The 22,662-nt window shown below is 44.0% G+C and overlaps 1 protein-coding gene across 1 annotated transcript; it reads right to left on the bottom strand.

Moving 5' to 3' along the window:
* Positions 1–13,533: 13,533 nt before the first annotated feature.
* On the bottom strand, positions 13,534–17,874 carry LOC121571645 (gap junction alpha-8 protein-like). Its single transcript, XM_041883233.2, has 2 exons — positions 16,713–17,874; positions 13,534–16,214 (listed from the first exon to the last, which is right to left on the bottom strand). The coding sequence occupies exons 1-2, from the start codon at positions 17,862–17,864 to the stop codon at positions 16,116–16,118; spliced, it is 1,251 nt and encodes a 416-aa protein (XP_041739167.1). The 5' UTR covers positions 17,865–17,874; the 3' UTR covers positions 13,534–16,115.
* Between the last annotated feature and the right edge of the window lie 4,788 nt (positions 17,875–22,662).

Raw genomic sequence — 22,662 nt, 5'->3', positions numbered from 1 at the left:
TATTATTATTATTATTATTACATAAGTATTCAGACACCTTTTGGCAGCGATTACAGCCCCGTCTTCTTGGGTATGACGCTACAAGCTTGGCACACCTGTTTTTGGGGAGTTTCTCCCATTCGTCTCTGCAGATCCTCTCAAACACTGTCAGGTTGGATGGGGAGCGTCGCTGTACAGCTATTTTCAGGTCTCTCCAGAGATGTTCGATCGGATTTAAGTCCAGGCTCTGGCTGGGCCACTCAAGGACATTCAGAGACTTGTCCCGAAGCCACTCCTGCGTTGTCTTGGCTGTGTGCTTAGGGTCGTTGTCCTGTTGGAAGGTGAACCATCACTCCAGTCTGAGGTCCTGAGCGCTCTGGAGCATGTTTTCATCAAAAATCTCTCTGTACATTGCTCCGTTCATCTTTCCTTCGATCCTGACTAGTCTCCCAGTCCCTGCCGCTGAAAAACATCCCCACAGCATGATGCTTCCACCACCATGCTTCACCGTAGGAATGGTGCCAGGTTTCCTCCAGACGTGACGCTTGGCATTCAGGCCAAAGAGTTCAATCTTGGTTTCATCAGACCAGAGAATCTTGTTTCTCATGGTCTGAGTCACCTTTAGGTGCCTTTTGGCAAACTCCAAGCGGGCTGTCATGTGCATTTTACTGAGGAGTGGCTTCAGTCTGGCCACTCTACCATAAAGGTCTGATTGGTGGAGTGCTGCAGAGATGGTTGTCCTTCTGGAAGGTTCTCCCATCTCCACAGAGGAACTCTGGAGCTCTGTCAGAGTGACCATCGGGTTCTTGGTCACCTCCCTGACCAAGGCCCTTCTCCCCGATTGCTCAGTTTGGCCCGGCGGCTAGCTCTAGGAAGGGTGTTGGTGGTTCCAAACTTCTTCCATTTAAGAATGATGGAGACCACTGTGTTCTTGGGGACCTTCAATGCTGCAGAAATGTTTTGGTACCCTTCCCCAGACCTGTGCCTCGGCACAATCCTTCTCGGAGCTCTCCAGACAATTCCTTCGACCTCATGGCTTGGTTTTTGCTCTGACATGCACTGTCAAATCAAATCAAATCAAACGTTATTTGTCACATGCGCCGAATACGACAGGTGTAGACCTTACAGTGAAATGCTTACTTACAAGCCCTTAACCAACAATGCAGTTTTAAGAAAGAATACCCCCCAAAAAATCACACAAAAATACAATATAAAATAATACGAAATAAAGTAACAAATAATTAAAGAGCAGCAATAAAAATGACAATAGCGAGGCTATATACAGGGGGTACCGGTACCGAGTCAATGTGCGGAAACACCGGTTAGTCGAGGTAATTGGGGTAATATGTACATGTAGGTAGAGTTATTAAAGTGACTATGCATAGATAATAAACAGAGAGTAGCAGCAGCGTAAAAGAGGGGTGGGGGTGGGGGGCAATGCAAATAGTCTGGGTAGCCATTTGATTAGATGTTCAGGAGTCTTATGGCTTGAGGGTAGAAGCTGTTTAGAAGCCTCTTGGACCTAGACTTGGTGCTCCGGTACTGCTTGCCGTGCGGTAGCAGAGAAAACAGTCTATGACTAGGGTGGCTGGAGTCTTTTACAATTTTTAGGGCCTTCCTCTGACACCGCCTGGTATAGAGGTCCTGGATGGCAGGAAGCTTGGCCCCAGTGATGTACTGAGCCGTACGCACTACCCTCTGTAGTGCCTTGCGGTCGGAGGCCGAACAGTTACCATACCAGGCAGTGATGCAACCAATCGGGATGCTCTCGATGGTGCAGCTGTAGAACCTTTTGAGGACCCATGCCAAATCTTTTCAGTCTCCATAGGGGGAATAGTTTTTGTCGTGCCCTCTTCACGACTGTCTTGGTGTGCTTGGACCATGTTAGTTTGTTGGTGATGTGGACACCAAGGAACTTGAAGCTCTCAACCTGCTACACTACAGCCCCGTCGATGTGAATGGGAGCGTGCTCGATCCTCTTCTTTTTCCTGTAGTCCACAATCATCTCCTTTGTCTTGATCACGTTGAAGGAGAGGTTGTTGTCCTGGCACCACACGGCCAGGTCTCTGACCTCCTCCCTATAGGCTGTCTCGTCATTGTCGGTGATCAGGCCTACCACTGTTGTGTCATCAGCAAACTTAATGATGGTGTTGGAGTCGTGCCTGGCCATGCAGTCATGAGTGAACAGGGAGTACAGGAGGGGACTGAGCACGCACCCCTGAGGGGCCCCCGTGTTGAGGATCAGCATGGCGGATGTGTTGTTACCTACCCTTACCACCTGGGGGCGGCCTGTCAGGAAGTCCAGGATCCAGTTGCAGTGGGAGGTATTTAGTCCCAGGGTCCTTAGCTTAGTGATGAGCTTTGAGGGCACTATGGTGTTGAACACTGAGCTGTAGTCAATGAATAGCATTCTCACATAGGTGTTCCTTTTGTCTAGATGTGAAAGGGCAGTGTGGAGCGCAATAGAAATTGCATCATCTGAGGATCTGTTGGGGCAATATGCAAATTGGAGTGGGTCTAGGGTTTCTGGGATAATGGTGTTGATGTGAGCCATGACCAGCCTTTCAAAGCACTTCATGGCTACAGACGTGAGTGCTACGGGTCGGTAGCCATTTAGGCAGGTTACCTTAGTGTTCTTGGGCACAGGGACTATGGTGGTCTGCTTGAAACATGTTGGTATTACAGACTCAGTCAGGGACATGTTGAAAATGTCAGTGAAGACACTTGCCAGTTGGTCAGCGCTTGCTTGGAGTACACGTCCTGGTAATCCGTCTGGCCCTGCGGCCTTGTGAATGTTGACCTGTTCAAAGGTCTTATTCACATCTGCTACGGAGAGCATGATCACACAGTCATCCGGAACAGCTGATGCTCTCATGCATGTTTCAGTGTTACTTGCCTCGAAGCGAGCATAGAAGTAATTTAGCTTGTCTGGTAGGCTTGTGTCACTGGGCAGCTCGCGGCTGTGCTTCCCTTTGTAGTCTGTAATAGTTTGCAAGCCCTGCCACATCCAACGAGCGTCGGAGCCGGTGTAGTACGATTCGATCTTAGTTCTGTATTGACGCTTTGCCTGTTTGATGGTTCGTCGAAAGGGCATAGCAGGATTTATTATAAGCGTCCGGGTTAGAGTCCCGCTCCTTGAAAGTGGCAGCTCTACCCTTTAGTTCAGTGCAGATGTTGCCTATAATCCATGACTTCTGGTTGGGGTATGTAAGTACAGTCACTGTGGGGACGACGTCATCGATGCACTTATTGATGAAGCCAGTGACTGATGTGGTGTACTCCTCAATGCCATCGGAAGAATCCCGGAACATATTCCAGTCTGTGCTAGCAAAACAGTCCTGTAGCTTAGCATCTGCTTCATCTGACCACTTTTTTTATTGACCGAGTCACTGGTCCTTCCTGCTTTAGTTTTTGCTTGTAAGCAGGAATCAGGAAGATAGAATTATGGTCAGATTTTCCAAATGGAGGGCGAGGGAGAGCTTTGTACACATCTCTGTGTGTGGAGTAAAGGTGGTCTAGAGACTGTGGAACCTAATATAGACAGGTGTGTGCCTTTCCGAATCATGTCCAATCAATTGAATTTACCACAGGTGGACTCCAATCAAGTTGTAGAAACATCAACAATGATCAATGGAAACAGGATTTACCTGAGCTCAATTTAGAGTCTCATAGCAAAGGGTCTGAATACTTATGTACATAAGGTATTTCTGTTTTTTATTTTTAATAAATTAGCAAACATTTATAAAAACTTGTTTTCGCTTTGTCATTATGGGGTATTGTGTGTAGATTTTTGGTATCCATTACTGGTAGTTACAGGATAGGTACTGTTTGGTGTAACACAGAGAATTTTCGACCGACCTTAGTGATGCAGTCTTCATCCTCGATTTGGGGAAACAGGAGTCTCATAAAATGTCTGTGTTGAGTTGCAGGGGGTCAGTTTGAATTTAGAAAATGCGCCATTATTAAAATAAATAATTGTTTTGCTCCATAAAGTAAGTCAACAATATGTGCGCCGCCATCATGTCTAGTTCAAGTCTTCTCACTCATTGATGGAGACAGGTCTCTGTCGTCATGACATGCAGCACTTTGGGGTGGAGGCCCATCTCTCAATCAATGAGAGAAGACTTGAATAGACAAGATGTAGACAAATATCTTTGGGTAAATCACATTATCTGGTGTAACAATCTGCAGCAACAGTTCTGTGCACTTGTGTCTCTCCACCTGAGACCCACTCAGACACACTGAACTGTACTACACTGTTCATACTATATTTTTTGTATGTTACTTTTACCATTTAACATTCTTGCTGAATACCCAGTTGTCTTGAGTTAGCATTAAATAGTGTACACTTCCCTGTACTTTAGAATTTGACAAATAAACATTCTTTGGATATCTGAATGTCTAGCATCTGATGCTACAGAGCACTGTAGAGCTTATATTCACTGAATAAAAATATAAACACAACATGTAAAGTGTTGGTCCCATGTTTCATGAGCTGAAATAAAAGATCCCATAAATTGTCCAAATGCACAAAAAACATTTCTCTCTAATTTGGTGCACAAATGTGTATTTCATCCAGGTTGGTGAGCATTTCTCCTTTGCCAAGATAATTCATCCACCTGACTGGTGTGGCATATCAAGAAGCTGATTAAACAGCATGATCATTACACAGGTGCACCTTCTGCTGGGGACAATAAAAGGCCACATTAAAATGTGCAGTTTTGTCACACAATGCCACAGATGTTTTGAGGGATTGTGCAATCGGCATGATGACTGTAGGAATGTCCAACAGAGCTGTTGCCAGAATTGAATGTTTTAGAGAATTTGGCAGTACATCCAACTGGCCTCACAACCGCAGACCATGTGTATGGCGTTGTGTGGGCAAGCGATTCGCTGATGTCAACGTTGTGAACAGACCGCCCCATGGTGGCATGGGGATTATGGTTTTTTAAAGGTATCTGTGACCAACGAATGCATATCTGATTCTAATAATTAGCTGTGGTTAATAAACTAAACCAGGTTAGTTACAACTGGGATTGGAGCTAAAACCTACAGGAGAGTAGCTCTCCAGGAACAGGGTTGGAGTCTTATGCTGAGCCACACTGGCTACGTTTACACAAGCAGCCCAATTCTGATATTTTTCTAGTAACTGGTCTTAATCACATAAGATATTTTTCAAAACTGATGTGATTGGCCAAAAGACCAATTGGTGATAAAAATTAAAGAATTGGGCTGCCTGTGTAAATGCATGCATAGTCCTTTATCCGGCTTCGGTACACTGGCAATTGTGTTCGGCATGGTGGGCTGGGGATGCGGAGACTCTTTGTGCTTATGGCGATGGGCTTGTCCTGTCTGTGGTGACCATCTACCGAAAGTGGTTTAGGGCTTCTTAACCTCTTAAGGATCGGACAGTTTTTTTCAATTTTCGCCTAAAATGACATATCCAAATCGACCTGCCTGTAGCTCAGGACCTGACGCAAGAATGTGCATATTCTTGATACCATTTGAAAGGAAACACTTTGAAGTTTGTGGAAATGTGAAATTAATGTAGGAGAATATAACACATTAGATCTGGTAAAAGATAATACAAAAAAAAAAACATGCATCTTTGAAATGCAAGAGAAAGGCCACAATATAATATTGCAGTTTAGGCGCAATTTAGATTTTGGCCACTAGATGGCAGCAGTGTGTGTGCAACGTTTCAGATTGATCCAGTGAATCAAATCAAATCAAATCAAATTTTATTGGTCACATGCGCCGAATACAACAGGTGCAGACATTACAGTGAAATGCTTACTTACAGCCCTTAACCAACAGTGCATTTATTTTAAACAAAAAAAGTAAGAATAAAACAACAACAAAAAAAGTGTTGAGAAAAAAAGAGCAGAAGTAAAATAAAGTGACAGTAGGGAGGCTATATATACAGTAAAATAAAGTGACAGTAGGGAGGCTATATATACAGGGGGGGTACCGTTGCAGAGTCAATGTGCGGGGGCACCCGGCTAGTTGAGGTAGTTGAGGTAATATGTACATGTGGGTAGAGTTAAAGTGACTATGCATAAATACTTAACAGAGTAGCAGCAGCGTAAAAAGGATGGGGTGGGGGGGCAGTGCAAATAGTCCGGGTAGCCATGATTAGCTGTTCAGGAGTCTTATGGCTTGGGGGTAGAAGCTGTTGAGAAGTCTTTTGGACCTAGACTTGGCACTCCGGTACCGCTTGCCGTGCGGTAGCAGAGAGAACAGTCTATGACTAGGGTGGCTGGAGTCTTTGACAATTTTGAGGGCCTTCCTCTGACACCGCCTGGTATAGAGGTCCTGAATGGCAGGGAGCTTTGCCCCAGTGATGTACTGGGCCGTACGCACTACCCTCTGTAGTGCCTTGCGGTCAGAGGCCAAGCAGTTGCCATACCAGGCGGTGATGCAACCAGTCAGGATGCTCTCGATGGTGCAGCTGTAGAATTTTTTGAGGATCTGAGGACCCATGCCAAATCTTTTTAGTCTCCTGAGGGGGAATAGGCTTTGTCGTGCCCTCTTCACGACAGTGAAGCATTGCAATACTAGACTATTTTGTATCAAGTCTGCCCAAATGTGCCGAATTGGTCAATTGATACATTTTGAAGTACATAACTATAGAGAACATACAAAAAATGATATGGTAATACAAAATGTAAGTTCACACACTCCCAGGAATGTCATACATGATGGATCATTAGCTTATACACTAACTTTCACACACCTAGATGGCCGGGTGGGGTGAGTGTGGAGCCAGAGACAGCAGGGGTTCAAACTGTAGAACCCAGTTCTTACATTTGAATATAAAAATGTATTTTATCAAACAAAACTATGCTACATTGTATCTCTGGGACCCTTAGGATGACAAATCAGAGCAAGATTACTGAATATAAGTACATTATTTACCTTCAGAGGTGAATGTATCAAACCAGTTGCCGTGATAATTTTTGTTGTTGTGCACTCTACTCAAACAATAGCATGGTATTTTTTCACTGTAAAAGCTACTGTAAATTGGACAGTGCAGTTAGATTAAGAATAATTTAAGCTTTCTGCCCATATAAGACATGTCTATGTCCTGGAACGTTTGCTGTTACTTACAACAGTCATGCTAATCACATTAGCGCTAAATGTGTGAAATATCTTAGGAAGGCAGTTCTTACACAGTATGAATTGTTGTGTATGGGAGATTGAAGAGAAATGGCACCTCAATTGCTCTCATACACAATACATTTTACTTTCTAAGCACAAGCAAAACCCCCTTCCTCATCTCAAAGTACTGTCTGTAAACCTCCCCCAGCCCATTGACATTGACAGTTCATTCTTGTCAATGGTAGCCCTTTGCAGGGGAATTTTGTAGACATGTCTTTGAATTGTGTTTTGAGAATATGCAGAGAGATGAATGTGGTGGTTGTGTCATTACTATTGTCTTGATGTTATACCTTTCAATGTCCCTTGCTGGTTTCTGTTACACAATCTTGTTGCGCTCCATAACCGCAAGGTGTCCGCTCCCTCATGCCTGTGTACCCAAAAAGCCCCAGCTTTGGGGTATTTTTCAGCAGGGCACTGTGGAATGACTCCAGATAACCTGAATTTTACAAAAAGAACAGGTAAAAAGAGAAGAGGGGTAGACTAAATTGATTACATGGTCTGGAAGGTACTCTGTGGTCCTCAGGTTACCTCTAACCACCTGTGACCCCATAACACAAACACTACCCAATTCATGTTTATACCATGCTTACTGTAAATTGAGCTTTCATAGCCATCAGCTTGTAAATATTTTGGCCAATTTACCTTCACCTTGTGCAGCGCTAGGGGTTGGACGTGCATGTTGATGGAATCAGATTCTGTACCACCTACGACAAAATACAGAATACACCATTTAACCACCCCACTAATTGTATTGATCTCGATTAGACTGCCTAGCTAAGCATACCTAACATGGACATTTCAATATTGTCAGTTTGCTGTAAGCTAACTAAATTGGCAGCAAGATTGATAGCCAGCTGAGACTGGCTGAGAACCAACCATAGACGATTTATACACATTCACCATTGTTACCAACACAGAAATAGAGTTAGCTATATCGACAATGCTATGTTTAGTGTTTTCCAGACAAGGGTGAAGTAGATGGCTACTAAATAAGAGTAACATTAGCTAGCGTCAGTCAAAGCTAGAACAAACAAATATGTTTACTCTGCTGAAGGTAGCTAGCTACCGTTACCAGTCTAACAGTGACTACCATAAGTCCATAGCATATAAGCGAAATTGATTGACAGTGTGTATACTACAAGATAGCGCTGTATGATTTAGCTGATGGCTTTCAGAGTTCAATACAGGGCTGTAACGTTAGCTAGCTAGCTAACTTACGCAGCTAGGTTAGCAAGCTAGCTAACGTTAGAGGTAACCTAATTGAGAATCTTCTGTTTTTGTTGTGAAATAAAAAAATAAATGGTATCGCATCACTTCTCTACTATCGTCTAAATTAATTCCCCATCAATTCAGCCTGAAAATCCCTCTGATAATCTTTGGTCACCGCATCATTCTTAGCTGCAAGCCACTGCACTGCCACACTGCTAGAATCGGGGTGAATCTCGGGTAGGTTGAACAGTGAAAGGTAACACATTTTTGCCCTTGTTTGTAATTAGCACAGAACACCACAGGGGCAAAAATCTAGAGAAGTTTTGAGATTACTGTGTGTTAGTCATTTGAAGTAAACAACGCCCTTATTCAAGTTTGTGGCCACGCCCCCTCTACCAGCTGGCGGTATTAGCATTCGCTATGAATGCTGGACTATGAATGCTGGACTGATTCTACTTGTGAAATGAAAATGTGCTAGTTCTAGCTTGTGGTTTGGATTATTGTGATATTTATGATAACTAAATGTTGTTAATATAACAGTGACAATATATTCCGTGGCAGAGCCAGGGTGAAATTCTCCTTTCAGATAGTATTCTACCTCCCTGTTTCACTGTGTTTTTTTCTGTGTTGTGCTTTATGTACATTACCCTGTCCTTTATTGACTTATTCTCTGTCCATCCCTGTTGTTGTTATTGTTGTATTGACAATGTTGTCTTCTGTTGTTATTTCCCCAGTGGCCTGGCTGCGTTGTGTCGGTCTGTGAGGTGCTGGTGGTTTCTGGGTGCTGGTCTAGGCGGAGAGGCAGAGGCAGGAGGAGCATGCAGTGGAGGAGTGGCTGTGGGTGTTGAGGTGGTGCATGTACCAAGCTATGCCCAAGAGGGCCTAGTAGATAGCAGCTGCGTTGGACTGCTCTGCCCTCCCTACAGACACCGGTAGGAGGCAGCCTCAGCAACAGTATAAGCTTGTTTGTAAACAAAGTAAATGTAAACAAACACTGTATAGCCTCAAAACATGGTTAAAACTACCATGTTGATATCATGGATGGTCAGTCCTTGCATCCATAGCTCTGTCTATGAATTTGAGAGTGGTTACATTTGGCCCTTCCATGGATCTTTTCTTCATTCATATTGGGGTTGTTTATCCAAGCCATTGTATGTGTACAGAAAGAACTTGAATTAAAGGATGTAAATAATCCAATCATCTCACTTCATCATTACATCGGTCACTCTCACGATAAGGTCACGTTAAATTGTTGATACTTTTGGTAACGTATTGCAGATACCAACAACACTGACAAATGAATAATTTTACTTAACATATCAAGTGCTTTATTTCTTAAGCTAGAATTTATTAATTGTCTTGATAATTCATTCCTAAAATAAAATCAGCTGATCTCGATCCTTGATGATTGTTGGTTTGCTGCTTTTGGAGTGAGGGCGGACAGGTTGAGGAAGGAGATGGTCTGGATGGTCTTTGCAAGGCCCTTCTCATCAGCCAGAACACAACTACTCCCCCTGGGTACAAGAGATGGAGGAGAGGAGAGATAATTTAATAACTGCCAATAATGTAATGGCACGATTTTAAATTATCATTGTAATTATGCACACATTGATGTCAGACATGCATCTACCCCAATGCTCTGTTGCTGATGACTGGAATGACTGCAGGAGCAGATTTAAGGAGCAGGACAAGACACCCTCTTTTTGACTGATGACTAACATAAGGCATGTACGTGATAAGCCTATCTGGCTTATATGACTATGATGGTCATAATGCTTCTTGACAGTGTCATAAAGTGTATTTTCTTAGTCCAAGTAAAGTGACAACAGGATGGTCATAATGCTTCTTGACAGTGTCATAAAGTGCATTTTCTTAGTCCAAGTAAAGTGACAACAGGATGGTCATAATGCTTCATGACAGTTATTTATGATGAAAAGAAAACATGACTGTATACAATTAATTACAACCAGGAATGTGCACAGATAGGGCTTTACCTGTGCAGAACACATGCCCCTTTGCCCTTTCAGTCTCCAAAGTGCCCTTTTCATTGGTGGTATAATTACCCCCCATTTTTTGTCATTGTTGTTCTGAACCCACTGCCCACAAGTCTTAGTTAAATTCTGATCTATGCTTCAGAACAAAAAAGTTGTGTCTTGATTGTTGACCAATGACCAGTCATCAGCATTGGTGCGCAAAGACAGGCACGCATATCCAGTTTAGTGACCAGAAATAACTAATTTCATTTCCTCCAGTTTTGCCGGGCAAGTTTATCATCCGTATAAAACACAGTTTAGCAATCTACTGACTCATCTTTGCCAGAACAATAGGCTACCTGGCGATTTGATTGATCATTTTTATATTTCACATAGGCCTAGTTTGGGTGGCTACTGGCTACATGTCCAAGATAGGCAGCTGTAATATTATGGGATGAAGCTGTAACATATTCTGGCGAATTTATTAAGATATTTGTGAGGTCGCACATTTTCTACCACTCCTTTTTGGGGGTCACGGGTCAAAAGTTTGGAAACCACTGGGATACATGATAGTGGCAACAAATGGATTTGGATTGGGAATAGTATTGGTAGGCGAGAGTATTTCTTACAATCTTCTATTTTGACTGGAATTGTGTTCGTCATAAGTGCAGCATTTATTCCAGTTAAAAATAGTTTTACAAAATTGGGCTCCTTTCCCCTGTTCTTGTAATAATTGCTCAAGTTTTGTGGGTGCTCTTTTTTATGTTTGAGCACATGCCCCACAAAATGTCTGTGCAAGGCCCTGATTACAACAACATCAAAGGACTTAAGAAACAAACTGTAATGAATACTAAGGGAGAAAAAGGTATAGATTCACACGCAGAGCGCGGCAGGTGTTTATTTCACCTTCACAAAAGGCAGGAATTGTGGTCACAGGCAGGCAATGGTCATACACAGGTAGGCAAACAGGCAAGGGAATCAAAAACTAGGACTGAAGGCTATAACTGGTTCTCACAAACAAGCTATAAAAAGGCTTAGTAGAGTCGAAACAAACAATACGTCACAAGGCACAAACAGAAAGAACTGAACTAAATAAGGAGCTGATGAGACCAGGTGAGTAACTAACACAGGTGAAATCAATGAACAAAAATGAAAGACGGCTACGTTCAAGAACACAAAGAAACAGGGCTACGTACAAGAACAAAAGGTGAACTAAGAAAACAAATACAGAACCTTACACAAACGTTCAAATGAAAAGAAACTTCTTGGCAGGGAAACTCTTATATAGTCACTCTTATGTAGTCATAACCAGCCATAGAATAACGCAATATACAGTATATCACAACAGGTGTAAATATATGGTCATGACAGTGTTATGACCCTATTATGACAGGTTATGAAAAGTTATGTCAGCTGTTATGACATATTATGACACGGTTATGACTGTGTCATAACATGCTATGATGCTGGGTGTCAAGTAAAGCGTTACCCAAGATGCAAACACTCCTCACATCATTCTTGCCTAAACTGAAAACCATGTGATGCCTCTCCCACACCTTTCACCACCTGCACATAATTAGCAGGCCAAATTGGAGGGAGGGCTGTCAATTATCAATTAACCAATGCCTGTCCAAAAACACATAAAAACACAATTCACAATTAAATAGACTATTTCGGATGAAATGGTAGGAAAGATTTCAACTATGACTTGAAGATAAATAATGAAATGTAAGCTGGTACCTGATATACTAAATCATATAAATAAACACTCATTGAATTCACCTGTCCTGTGATCTACAGTAGAGGAAGGGGAGGAGATGAGAGGAGGAAGATACTTAAAACCATTTAAATGGACCATAGGTCGTACAACCTGTGAGACAGGGACCTCTAGTGGTCCTCACATGAAATACATGGGGGTCCCTGACAGAATGAGGGGGGGATAATAATATGCCATTTAGCAGACGCTTTTATCCAAAGCGACTTACAGTCATGTGTGCATACATTTTTACGTATGGGTGGTCCCGGGGATCGAACCCACTACCCTGGCGTTACAAGCGCCATGCTCTACCAATTGAGCTACAGAGGAATGGGAATAAGATGCTATTGCTTTGTTTTATTAGTTGAATGAACAAGAGCTAAATGTGATTGTTTCAAGTTGATATAACATGCTATTGCTTTGTTTTATTAGTTGAATAACATTTACATTTACATTTTAGTCATTTAGCAGACGCTCTTATCCAGAGCGACTTACAGGAGCAATTAGGGTTAAGTGCCTTGCTCAAGTTGATATAACATGCTATTGCTTTGTTTTATTAGTTGAATGAACAAGAGCTAAATGTGATTGTTTCAAGTTGATATAACATGCTATTGCTTTGTTTTATTAGTTGAATGAACAAGAGCTGTTGTTGTTATCAAGTTGATAATAGCACAGAGGACCTAGCTCTGAACAGCTAATGCTGGGGCAGTGACGGCACAGCAATGACACCTAAGAAAAAGTTGTGAGATGTGAAATTTGAGAAATTACTTCACCAACTACTCCACGCACACACACACACACACACACACACACACACACACACACACACACACACACACACACACACACACACACACACACACACACACACACACACACACACCCAACAGAAACACACAACCTAATCTTTGTATGTACAGTAGTACAGCCCAGTTCACAGCAGTCCCTTTACTCAGTACTTTGTTGAAGCACATTTGGCAGCGATTACAGCCTCGAGTCTTCTTGGGTATGACGCTACAAGCTTGGCACACCTGTATTTGGGGACTTTTTCGCATTCTTCTCTGCAGATCCTCTCAAGCTCTGTCAGGTTGGATGGGAAGCGTCGCTGCACAGCTATTTTCAGCTCTCTCCAGAAATGTTAGATCGGGTTCAAGTCCAGTAACAACATGTGGAAAAGGTCAATGTGTCTGAATACTTTCCGAATGCACTGTAAATGACTGAGTCACTATCTTTGCCAACAGAGGGCAGTAAATACTCACTAATACTTGATACAAGTTAATCCATGTACGTTCAGAATACTCTGGTAAGTAATGTATTGTGGCAATAGGCTGCAAAGCAGCAGATGTCAGCAAAATGTGTGTGTGTGTGTGCGTGCGGGCGTGTGTGTGTGTGGGGGGGTGAGAGAGAGAAAGTGGTTTGAAGAGAAACACTGACGCAATACTTCTTGCCCACGAGTGACCTTTTATTGCCTTGGTTCACTTTCCAAAAGATGATACAGTCACACAACTAGGAGCAAAGAGGACTAGAAGTTAGTAAAAAGTGTTATTTTCTTTCCCAAGATTAGTCAAATGTTCTTACAAATGATTAAGCAAGGGGAACTGTTTGAAAAAGAAAACACATATGTACCAGTTATATGAATTTACCACACATGAGAACCAGAACATATTTTGGTTTTGGAATATATTTCACAGTGTTGAAATGTGCTACACTCTTCTGCAATTGTGAAAAGCCTGTTGTCTCATTCACAAGGTTGCCAAAGCATTGGTTTATGGGAGGCAAATGAGTGGCTGGGGGTCACAAAGGGGTCAAAGCTGCCTTTCTGTCAGAGTTTGTCTAGAGCCGTTTGATCATACCCCCAAAACCAACACTGGAAGTGTGTGTTTGTGTGCGTTTGCATGCAGATGGGTATGCATGTGTGTGTATGCATGTGTGAGGTCATGTGCGTCTGTGTGTGTGTGCTTGTATGTGTTTGTGGCTTTTCTGCACCATTTGATCATCTGTGCCACTGGATAAACCCACTGCTGCGTTGACCAATGCTTTGATTTAAGGCACAGCACTGACTGAGACACAAGTACACTTATTTGCAGACAAACTTTACATTTCCCTAAAAAATGAAGGGGGATTTTGCGTATTCAAAGGATTATTTGAAAGCTAAGGGAAAAAAAACATCAAAAACATTGAATTCAATACATGACATTCACATAGTTCCCAGAGCAATGGAAGTGCTTTAACCTTTACAAAGACATTTGAGAATTTACATTTACAGATAAAGCACATCAAATTATACATCGGAAAGCAAAATAGCCAAGCAATTTAAATAAAGCAGAAAGAGCAAGAGAGAGAAATATTTCATACACATAAGTCATACTTTAAGGCATCCATTTCAAGGGGCATAGATTTTTTGTTTTAATTTAAAAAGTACTTGTAAGAGAGAATTCTGCTCTCTTACAACTTTTTAAACATGTAAAAATAAAAACATCTCTGGGACAGAGATAAGAAAGGTCAAAGTTCAGCAATGCAAGTCTTTGGTAATTATGGAAATAATTATTCTGTTTTGAAAAGCACTTCATTTTCCCTACCAAATCAGTGACTTGAGCAGCATTAGGATGTTTCTTGCCTGTTTTCTAGTAATTTAGCAAGACATGATATCATAACTTAAACTAAATGTTCTCAACATTATGTTTGCTATTAGACATCAGATAGGATTATAGTTTATGTACAATGAGATTCACTGTTGATTGTTTTTCTTTCTAAATTTTGTAAACAAGTATTTCATATTTGTACAGGGGAAAGGAACATCAAGGGCAGATAAAATCAAGTAAAACAATTTTTCCACCACAACAATGTCAAGGATGCTTGTTTTTCATATATGAGAGCGGTTTATTTTATTGTCTGTGGCTCAACAATACTTTGTGCTGATCGTGCGTGATCTTTATCGCTCTGACGCCTGTTTGTACAGTGCGAAAAGAGAGGATTTGGCCTGAGGTTGTTACTATGGTCCAGTCTGTGATCGGGCAAAACCAGCACTCCTCTCTTTCACAAAAAGACAACATTATCACAGCTCACACTTCTGCATTACATAGGCAACAAAATATATAAGCAATCCAAAAGATGAGATGTAGAATCACGATGAAAAGAGACATTCAACATGTGGTATTGTTTTTGGGTTTTTTTCTCCACTACTCAGCTTTTCGTCTGTACTTCGCTGTATATAAACATTAAAGGGAGAGATATGCTCTTGTACATAGATGCAAATCTCCCTTCAATTGTAAGAAGTGTAAATCTAAGCATAATTGAGGTGATATGAGGGTTATATAGGCCTTGCACAGAGTTCTCTGTTCTCTAGGAAATGTGTGCAAAAATGACTATCAACTTGGTGTTGAAGAGTCAGTCATAAGTTTGTACATTTTGGTCTGTGATTTTTCTGTGCAAGAACTTGGTGTGTAAGAGCCCTTCCACCTGCAACATGTTTGCAACTACATAGTTCCAGTGTCACTGACTGTATGGGAATGAAAGTGCTTGCCTGCCTAAAGTAATGTTACTGCTTTGTAGACAGGAATATCTGATCAATCTCTTCCCCTACCCATTCAACCCCCCCAAAATATGTAAACATTAGTAATCTTTCATTGGTTATTGTTAAAGAAAAATATGTTTCTAAAAACAGCACATGGATTTTCATCAAGTAAAAATCTTTCCCCCTCTCTGCATGTTTTCCCTTTCTACATTTGGTTTTATATAAGAACACGCTTAATACAAAAATCTATCCCTCCTCTCTTTAACCGCTACTTTTTATAATATTCACTTATCTCACAAACAAGCTCAGATCTTTCTTTGCCTTGTTGAATGATGTTGCCCACGTCGTAAGAGTAATTTGCAACTTGTGATTGAATCTATCCCTGTTGGTTTTACATTTGTTTCCCTTGGTTAAGCCCTGCTGTATGAACTGTGTGTTGTCTTGAGTTAGGTGTGTGTTCTGCTGTGTTTGGTGTGTGTGTGAGTGTAAGTGTGTGTGTGTGCGTGCGTTTTCTCTCACAGGTTCATACGGTGAGATCGTCTGACCTGGCCCTGCTGCTGGCTTTGCTCAATCTGCTCAGTGGTCTGGTGTCTTCTATCGTATCCGTCACCTCCATCCCTGCCTCGGCTGGAGGTCCCCCTTCCCCGTCCACCACCACCTCCTCCACCACCTCCTCCACATCCTCCTGCTCCACAACCTCCTCCACCACCTCCTCCACCACAACCTCCTCCACCACATCCGCCTGCTCCACAACCTCCTCCACCACCTCCTCCACCACCTCCTCCACCACAACCTCCTCCACCACATCCTCCTGCTCCACAACCTCCTCCACCACCTCCTCCACCAAAACCTCCACCACCACATCCTCCTGCTCCACAACCTCCTCCACCACCTCCTCCACCACATCCTCCTGCTCCACAACCTCCTCCACCACCTCCTCCACCACAACCTCCTCCACCACCTCCTCCTCCCTCTGCTCTTCTTTTTTCTCTTCCTCCCTTTCCACCATACCATCCACCACATCCTCCTCCACCACCACCTCCACCACTCCATCCACCACATCCTCCTCCACCACTCCGTCCTCATCCACCACTCCATCCACCACATTCTGCTCCACCACCTCCGCCACCACTTTCTCCTCTTCTTTGCCCTCTTCCACCACCTCCTGCTGCTGCTGCTCCTGCTCCTCCTCCTCTTGGTGTAGTGGTAGTGTATCCTCCCCTATCTCGGTGGTCTGGGCGTAGGAGGGCCGGGTCTCATTGTACACCTTAGAAATGTCCTCCATGTGCCCCAGTTCTTCCGCCTTCTCCTCCATGCACTGGAAGGGCGGGGCCAGGGGGGTTAGCCTCCCTGCCTCCATGCACGCCTCTGCTAGGGGATAGAGGTGGGTCACGGACGGGGCTTTCTCCTCCTCCAGCAGCCTGTAGCCTTTGGCCCTCTGGATGGAGGGCACGGCCAGGGGGGGCAGGCTCTTGAGGATCCCCCCTGGAGGGGGCAGTGGGCTCGGGCCCTCACCCTGGGCTTGCCCCGGGGCTGGCTTCCAGAAGATGAAGCGGATCTTCTTCAAGCCCAGGTGGCTGATCTCCACGAAGTTAAGGAAGAGCGAGACGCAAGCCACGGCCAACATGAAAATGATGAAGACTGTCTTCTCTGTTGGCCGGGATACAAAGCAGTCTACGGTGTTGGGGCAGGGCCAGCGGCTGCACTTGTACAGCGGCAGGATGCGGAAGCCATACAGAAAGTACTGGCCCACCACAAAACCCACTTCGAACAGTGTCTTGAAGATGATGTGGCAGATGTAGGTCCTCAGCAGGGTGCCCTCCAGCCTGAACTTCTTGCTGCCCTTGGTGCTGGTCTCCTTGGTGGTGCGCACGCTGCCCTGGTCGGGTGCTAGCGGCAGCCGCTCCTCATTCAGCTCCTGCTGGCGACTCAGCTCGGCCTCCTCGCGCTCCTTGCGTTTCTCCTCCATGTGGACGTGGTGCACAGCATGGCCCACGTAGACCAGAGACGGCGTGGACACGAAGATGATCTGCAGAACCCACAGGCGGATGTGGGAGATGGGGAATGCCTCGTCGTAACACACGTTCTCGCAACCGGGCTGCTGCGTGTTGCAGACGTAGTCTGACTGCTCGTCGCCCCACACAAACTCTGCCGCCGTACCCAGGATGAGGATGCGGAAGATGAAGAGGACCGTGAGCCACACCCGGCCGATCACCGTTGAGTGCTCATTCACTTCCTCTAAAATATTACCCAGAAAGCTCCAGTCACCCATGATCGGTCCGTAGCGCTGTAGGTAGAATGAAGGGGTAACAGAGAGTGAGACAGAGATAGGTTTTAAAAACAGACAAATTCCAAAATCCCTATCCGTAACCACACGGTTATCGCAATGTTTTTGTTCAGCTAAAAAGCTGTTGCATGACAAAATCTGAATAATGGCGACAGAACAGCCATCTGTCGAGTTAAAGTCCATCTACACAGCTTATCCTTAAAAATGAACTGTTTCAAAGTTCAAATATAGCCTTTCAGAAATGTTGAATGCCACCCCCCCTTATTTTACTCTACATGTTTCCCTTTTTTATCCATAATAATTGAACACCATAGCGTACCACACGGTAACACAAAGCAAAATGTCTTACTGTAGCGTCGTTCCACTAAAGCACTGTTCCACTAGTCACCAAGTTAACCCTCCATGAAAACTAGCAATAACACATCCATAACCCCCATATTTACATCAGTAAGGTATGATATAGGTTAAACGTTAACAAATGGGCAACTTGCCACAGATGCGGCTCCGGCGAAGTAGTGTCCTGTCCCGCTCTCTTGGCACCCGGCGGGGAAAAGTATACTTTTTTCTGCCCTCTTTCCCACCTAAAGCCCTGTCCTTGTCGCCCCACTGAGCAGATGTGAATGAATCGGCTCTGATGGTTGGTTTTTAGTTTGCTGCAATATTTAAGCTTGGAGCCAGACAGCCTTTATTTGCCGGGCGATGCGTGGTGACGCAGGAGACAATAGGATCAACAGACCCAGAGTGGGATGTATGAGAGCAGGCCTGAGGCTCCCAAAGCAACATGGACACCACAGAGCCAGGGCACTGGGTACATCCCCTCTGCAGCTCGCCTCAATACAGCCCTTCACAGAGAGAGAGAGAGAGAGAGAGAGAGAGAGAGAGAGAGAGAGAGAGAGAGAGAGAGAGAGAGAGAGAGAGAGAGAGAGAGAGAGAGAGAGAGAGAGAGAGAGAGAGAGAGAGAGAGAGAGAGAGAGAGAGAGAGAGAGAGAGAGAACAACCACAGCAGCTGACCTACCACTGGCGACTGTCCTACTATCAACCCACAGAGACAGAGTCAGGCTTTGACTCTATGAGAAGTGGGGGGGGTGAATGTCCTCGTGGACCTGCACTGGGTTTTTGGTTGTTGTCATTTCATCCATGGTCATATTGTCAATTGTCATCGCTATTCATTATGAATGGTAGCCTAATTTTATAGTCTTCTACGGAGAGAAAGTATTTTCTCTAGGACTACTTTTTGTAAATAACTTAAATTGCAACCATTCATATTCTCATACAATTCACAATATATGATATGTGGCATGCATTGGGTTGATTCGACTATAGATGGTTAGTAGGCTAGATGGTAAGTAAGACAACAATACTGTAATGAGAATTCACAGTTTTCTTCTATATTACTTTGGTGACTAGTTTATGATTAAGAACTGAGTAAGGATCATGTCATGTGTATGTTCGATACATACCATAGCTAGTTAGTGTCACTAGGTTTGAATGATCTGTCTAGAATGTTAAGAATTTCAGCTATTGAGTGAAAGGATATGTAGGCAGGACTCTATTTTGGAAACTTACCCATCTTTCCAGGAACAGGTAAGACAAAAATGTAAACGTTTTATGGCTTGCTTTTATCTTTCCATCTACAGTAAGACTAATCTACAAAATCATGACATCATATGCTAATTCAAAAAATTATTGATGAGCGCTATAACAGATTTGCAGAGGATTTGTGAGATTAAATGACATCTTTTCATGAATTACTTAAAATTATGTACAAATACTCAAGGATTTGATAAATTTGAAAACCCTCCACAACATTCTCTATATTGTATTTACCTCAACCCAGTGCCTGGCAGAGGAAGATAAATACGATTCAAATAAGATAGATACACAATTGCATTGAGCTTCATACAGTCAAACTCAAATACCCATCGTCATGCATAACAAGGCAACTTTTCTCACACTCTCTATGCCAGTGTTTTTCTGACCCTGTTGCTAACATGGCCATAATTCAGGAGCCTAGTATTAGAGCAGGAGACAAGAACAGGATGGCTGTAAGAGGCCAGATCTTCATCATTCTGGGGGTGATACAGCAGGGCGCAGTGGCATGTTTATCACCAGTCACACACACACACACACGCATACACATTCTCATACTTACAGTCTGGAATACACTCCAATGCATGACTTGTCTGTGGCTAATATAGAGATATATTACTGCCATAAACATGGGCATTTTCAGTGGAGGGCCATTTTTATGACCATAAATGTAAAACGGACAAATAAAATGAGCGATTACAGTACTACTATACAGTACAACACCTGCATATTTGAACTTTGAACAGTCCTACTTCTCACCAAGCCAATACTTGAGATGGCAGATACATACAAACCACACTCAGACGTGGGAAGGTTTATTTAAATAAATGAATTGTTTGTGTGTTATCTAAACTGTTGAAATATTGTGCTCCAGAGGAAACCATTGGTGCAGTGATTCAACGGAAGGGGAAAGCAGTTATGTCGCAGTTAATGGGCAATGTTTTATGCAACCTATACAGAAGGTTTATTTAGATTTTCACACGTAATCTCCCCTCCACGATCTCATTCTCATGACCCAAAGTCACTTCATGTACTCAATAGGAGATTTATGCACATACTGTTCCTTTAGGGCACAGTTCTTCTATTGCAAATTAACCAGATACTGTATCACAAACTACTGTAAATTTAGATGTACTGACTACCACACAACTATAAAGACAGTTAGAATTGATACCTTTAAGACATCATTAGATAAAAACAATAGTTATTTTGGCTTTAAATTGATTATCTTACTGCAGTTTAATCACTAAAACCAGTGGACGCAAGCCACAGCACCTTTCTACACCTGTGATGAGGTGATGTCGAAGGAGTCAGGCGCAGGAGGGTAAATCACAGAATAACAGGCTTTATTCCGCAACCACAGAGTTACGCAGTAACGCGTCAAAAACACTCCAGTGCGCACTGGAAAATACAAGGCACACAGGGAAATATCCCGGTGATACAAAATACAAGGAGCTCCACTGAGCTTCACTATCCTCCACAATAAACAATCACATACAAAGACAAGGGGGCAGAGGGAACACTTGTACAGGTACTGATGAGGGGATATGACCCAGGTGTGTGTAATAAACAAGACAAAACAAATGGAATGATGAGATGAGGAGCGGCAGTGGCAAGAGGCGAGCCAGATGGCGACGGTGGACATCCCGCAATAGGGAGGGATCGAGGATATGCCTCACCGGAACCCAGCACCGCTCCTCCGGACCGTACCCCTCCCACTCCACGAGGTACTGAAGGCTCCCCACCCGACGCCTCGAATCCAGGATGGAACGGACGGAGTACGCCGGGGCCCCCTCGATGTCCAGAGGGGGCGGAGGAACCTCCCGCACCTCAGACTCCTGGAGCGGACCAGCCACCACCGGCCTGAGGAGAGACACATGGAACGAGGGGTTAATACGGTAATCTGGAGGGAGTAACAACCTATATGTAACCTCGTTTATCCTCCTCAGGACTTTGAAAGGCCCCACAAACCGCCGGCTCAGCTTCCGGCAGGGCAGGCGGAGGGGCAGATTCTGAGTCGAGAGCCAGGCCCGATCACCCGGTACCACAGCGTGCTGGAGGTGGACGTGAGCAGCGTTCCACGTCTCCTCCGTGCGCCGAAACCAGTCATCCACCGCAGGAGCTTCGGTCTGGCTCTGATGCCACGGTGCCAGAACGGCTGATAACCTAAAACACATTGAAAGGGCGATAGGTTAGTAGAGGAGTGGCAGAGAGAGTTCTGGGCATATTCTGCCCATGGCAAGAACACCGACCACTCCTCCGGCCAGTCCTGGCAGTAGGACCTCAGGAACCTACCCACATCCTGATTCACCCGTTCCACCTGCCTATTACTCTCGGGGTGAAACCCAGAGGTCAGACCGAGACCCCCAGACGTTCCATGAACGCCTTCCAGACCCTGGATGTAAACTGGGGACACCGGTCGGACACTAAGTCCTCTGGCACCCCGTAGTGCCGGAAGACGTGAGTAAACAGGGCCTCCACAGTCTGCAGGGCCGTGGGGAGACTGGGCAGAGGAAGGAGGCGGCAGGCTTTTGAAAAGCGGTCCACAACGACCAGGTTGGTGGTGTTACCTTGAGAGAGGGGATAATCAGTGAGAAAGTCAATACACAGGTGGGACCATGGCCGTTGTGGAACTGTTAAGGGCTGTAACTTACCCCGCTGGGAGGTGCCTAGGTGCCTTACTCTGGGCCACACCGAGCAGGAGGAGACATACACCCTCACGTCCTTAGCCAAGGTAGGCCACCAGTACTTTCCGGTCTGGCAGAGCACTGGGTGACCAGAGGAGGGGGACGTGTGTGCCCAATAGATCAGACGGTCACAGACAACAGACACGTACTGCAGCCCAGCTGGACACTGAAGTTATAGATGATTTTCAAGTACATATGTTGTAGAATTAAACACCTATATGCCTTAAAATGTTTATGGATTGAGAACCAGTTGAAGGATTAATACAGAGCAGAGACATTTATGTGTTTTTCATAACTCCCTGCAGCTGGTCTGGGTATGTCAATGACATGTGATGGAGATACAACTCCTCGTGGTGGCTGTGTAGAGATTGGAGTAACAATGGAACTAGTGTTATCATTTGTTTGTGCTTATGACCTGACACATAGCCATATGCACATAATCTCAAGGGCCAGGGAGGATGGTAAATGATAAATGCTTAAATGTATGTGGTTGAGAATGGGTTATG

The sequence above is a fragment of the Coregonus clupeaformis genome, chromosome 40 (genome assembly GCF_020615455.1).
Source record: "Coregonus clupeaformis isolate EN_2021a chromosome 40, ASM2061545v1, whole genome shotgun sequence".
In the NCBI taxonomy this organism is placed as follows: domain Eukaryota; kingdom Metazoa; phylum Chordata; class Actinopteri; order Salmoniformes; family Salmonidae; genus Coregonus; species Coregonus clupeaformis.
This window is presented reverse-complemented; position numbering and strand designations above follow the sequence as displayed.

Excerpts from the sequence above, each read along its gene's own strand:
- LOC121571645 (XM_041883233.2), bottom strand. The coding sequence starts at position 17,864 with ATGGGTGACTGGAGCTTTCTGGGTAATATTTTAGAGGAAGTGAATGAG. Across the intron at positions 16,215-16,712 it reads AGGAGAAAGTGGTGGCGGAG|GCAGGGATGGAGGTGACGGA; the intron begins GTGGTGGAGCAG and ends CCTCCAGCCGAG.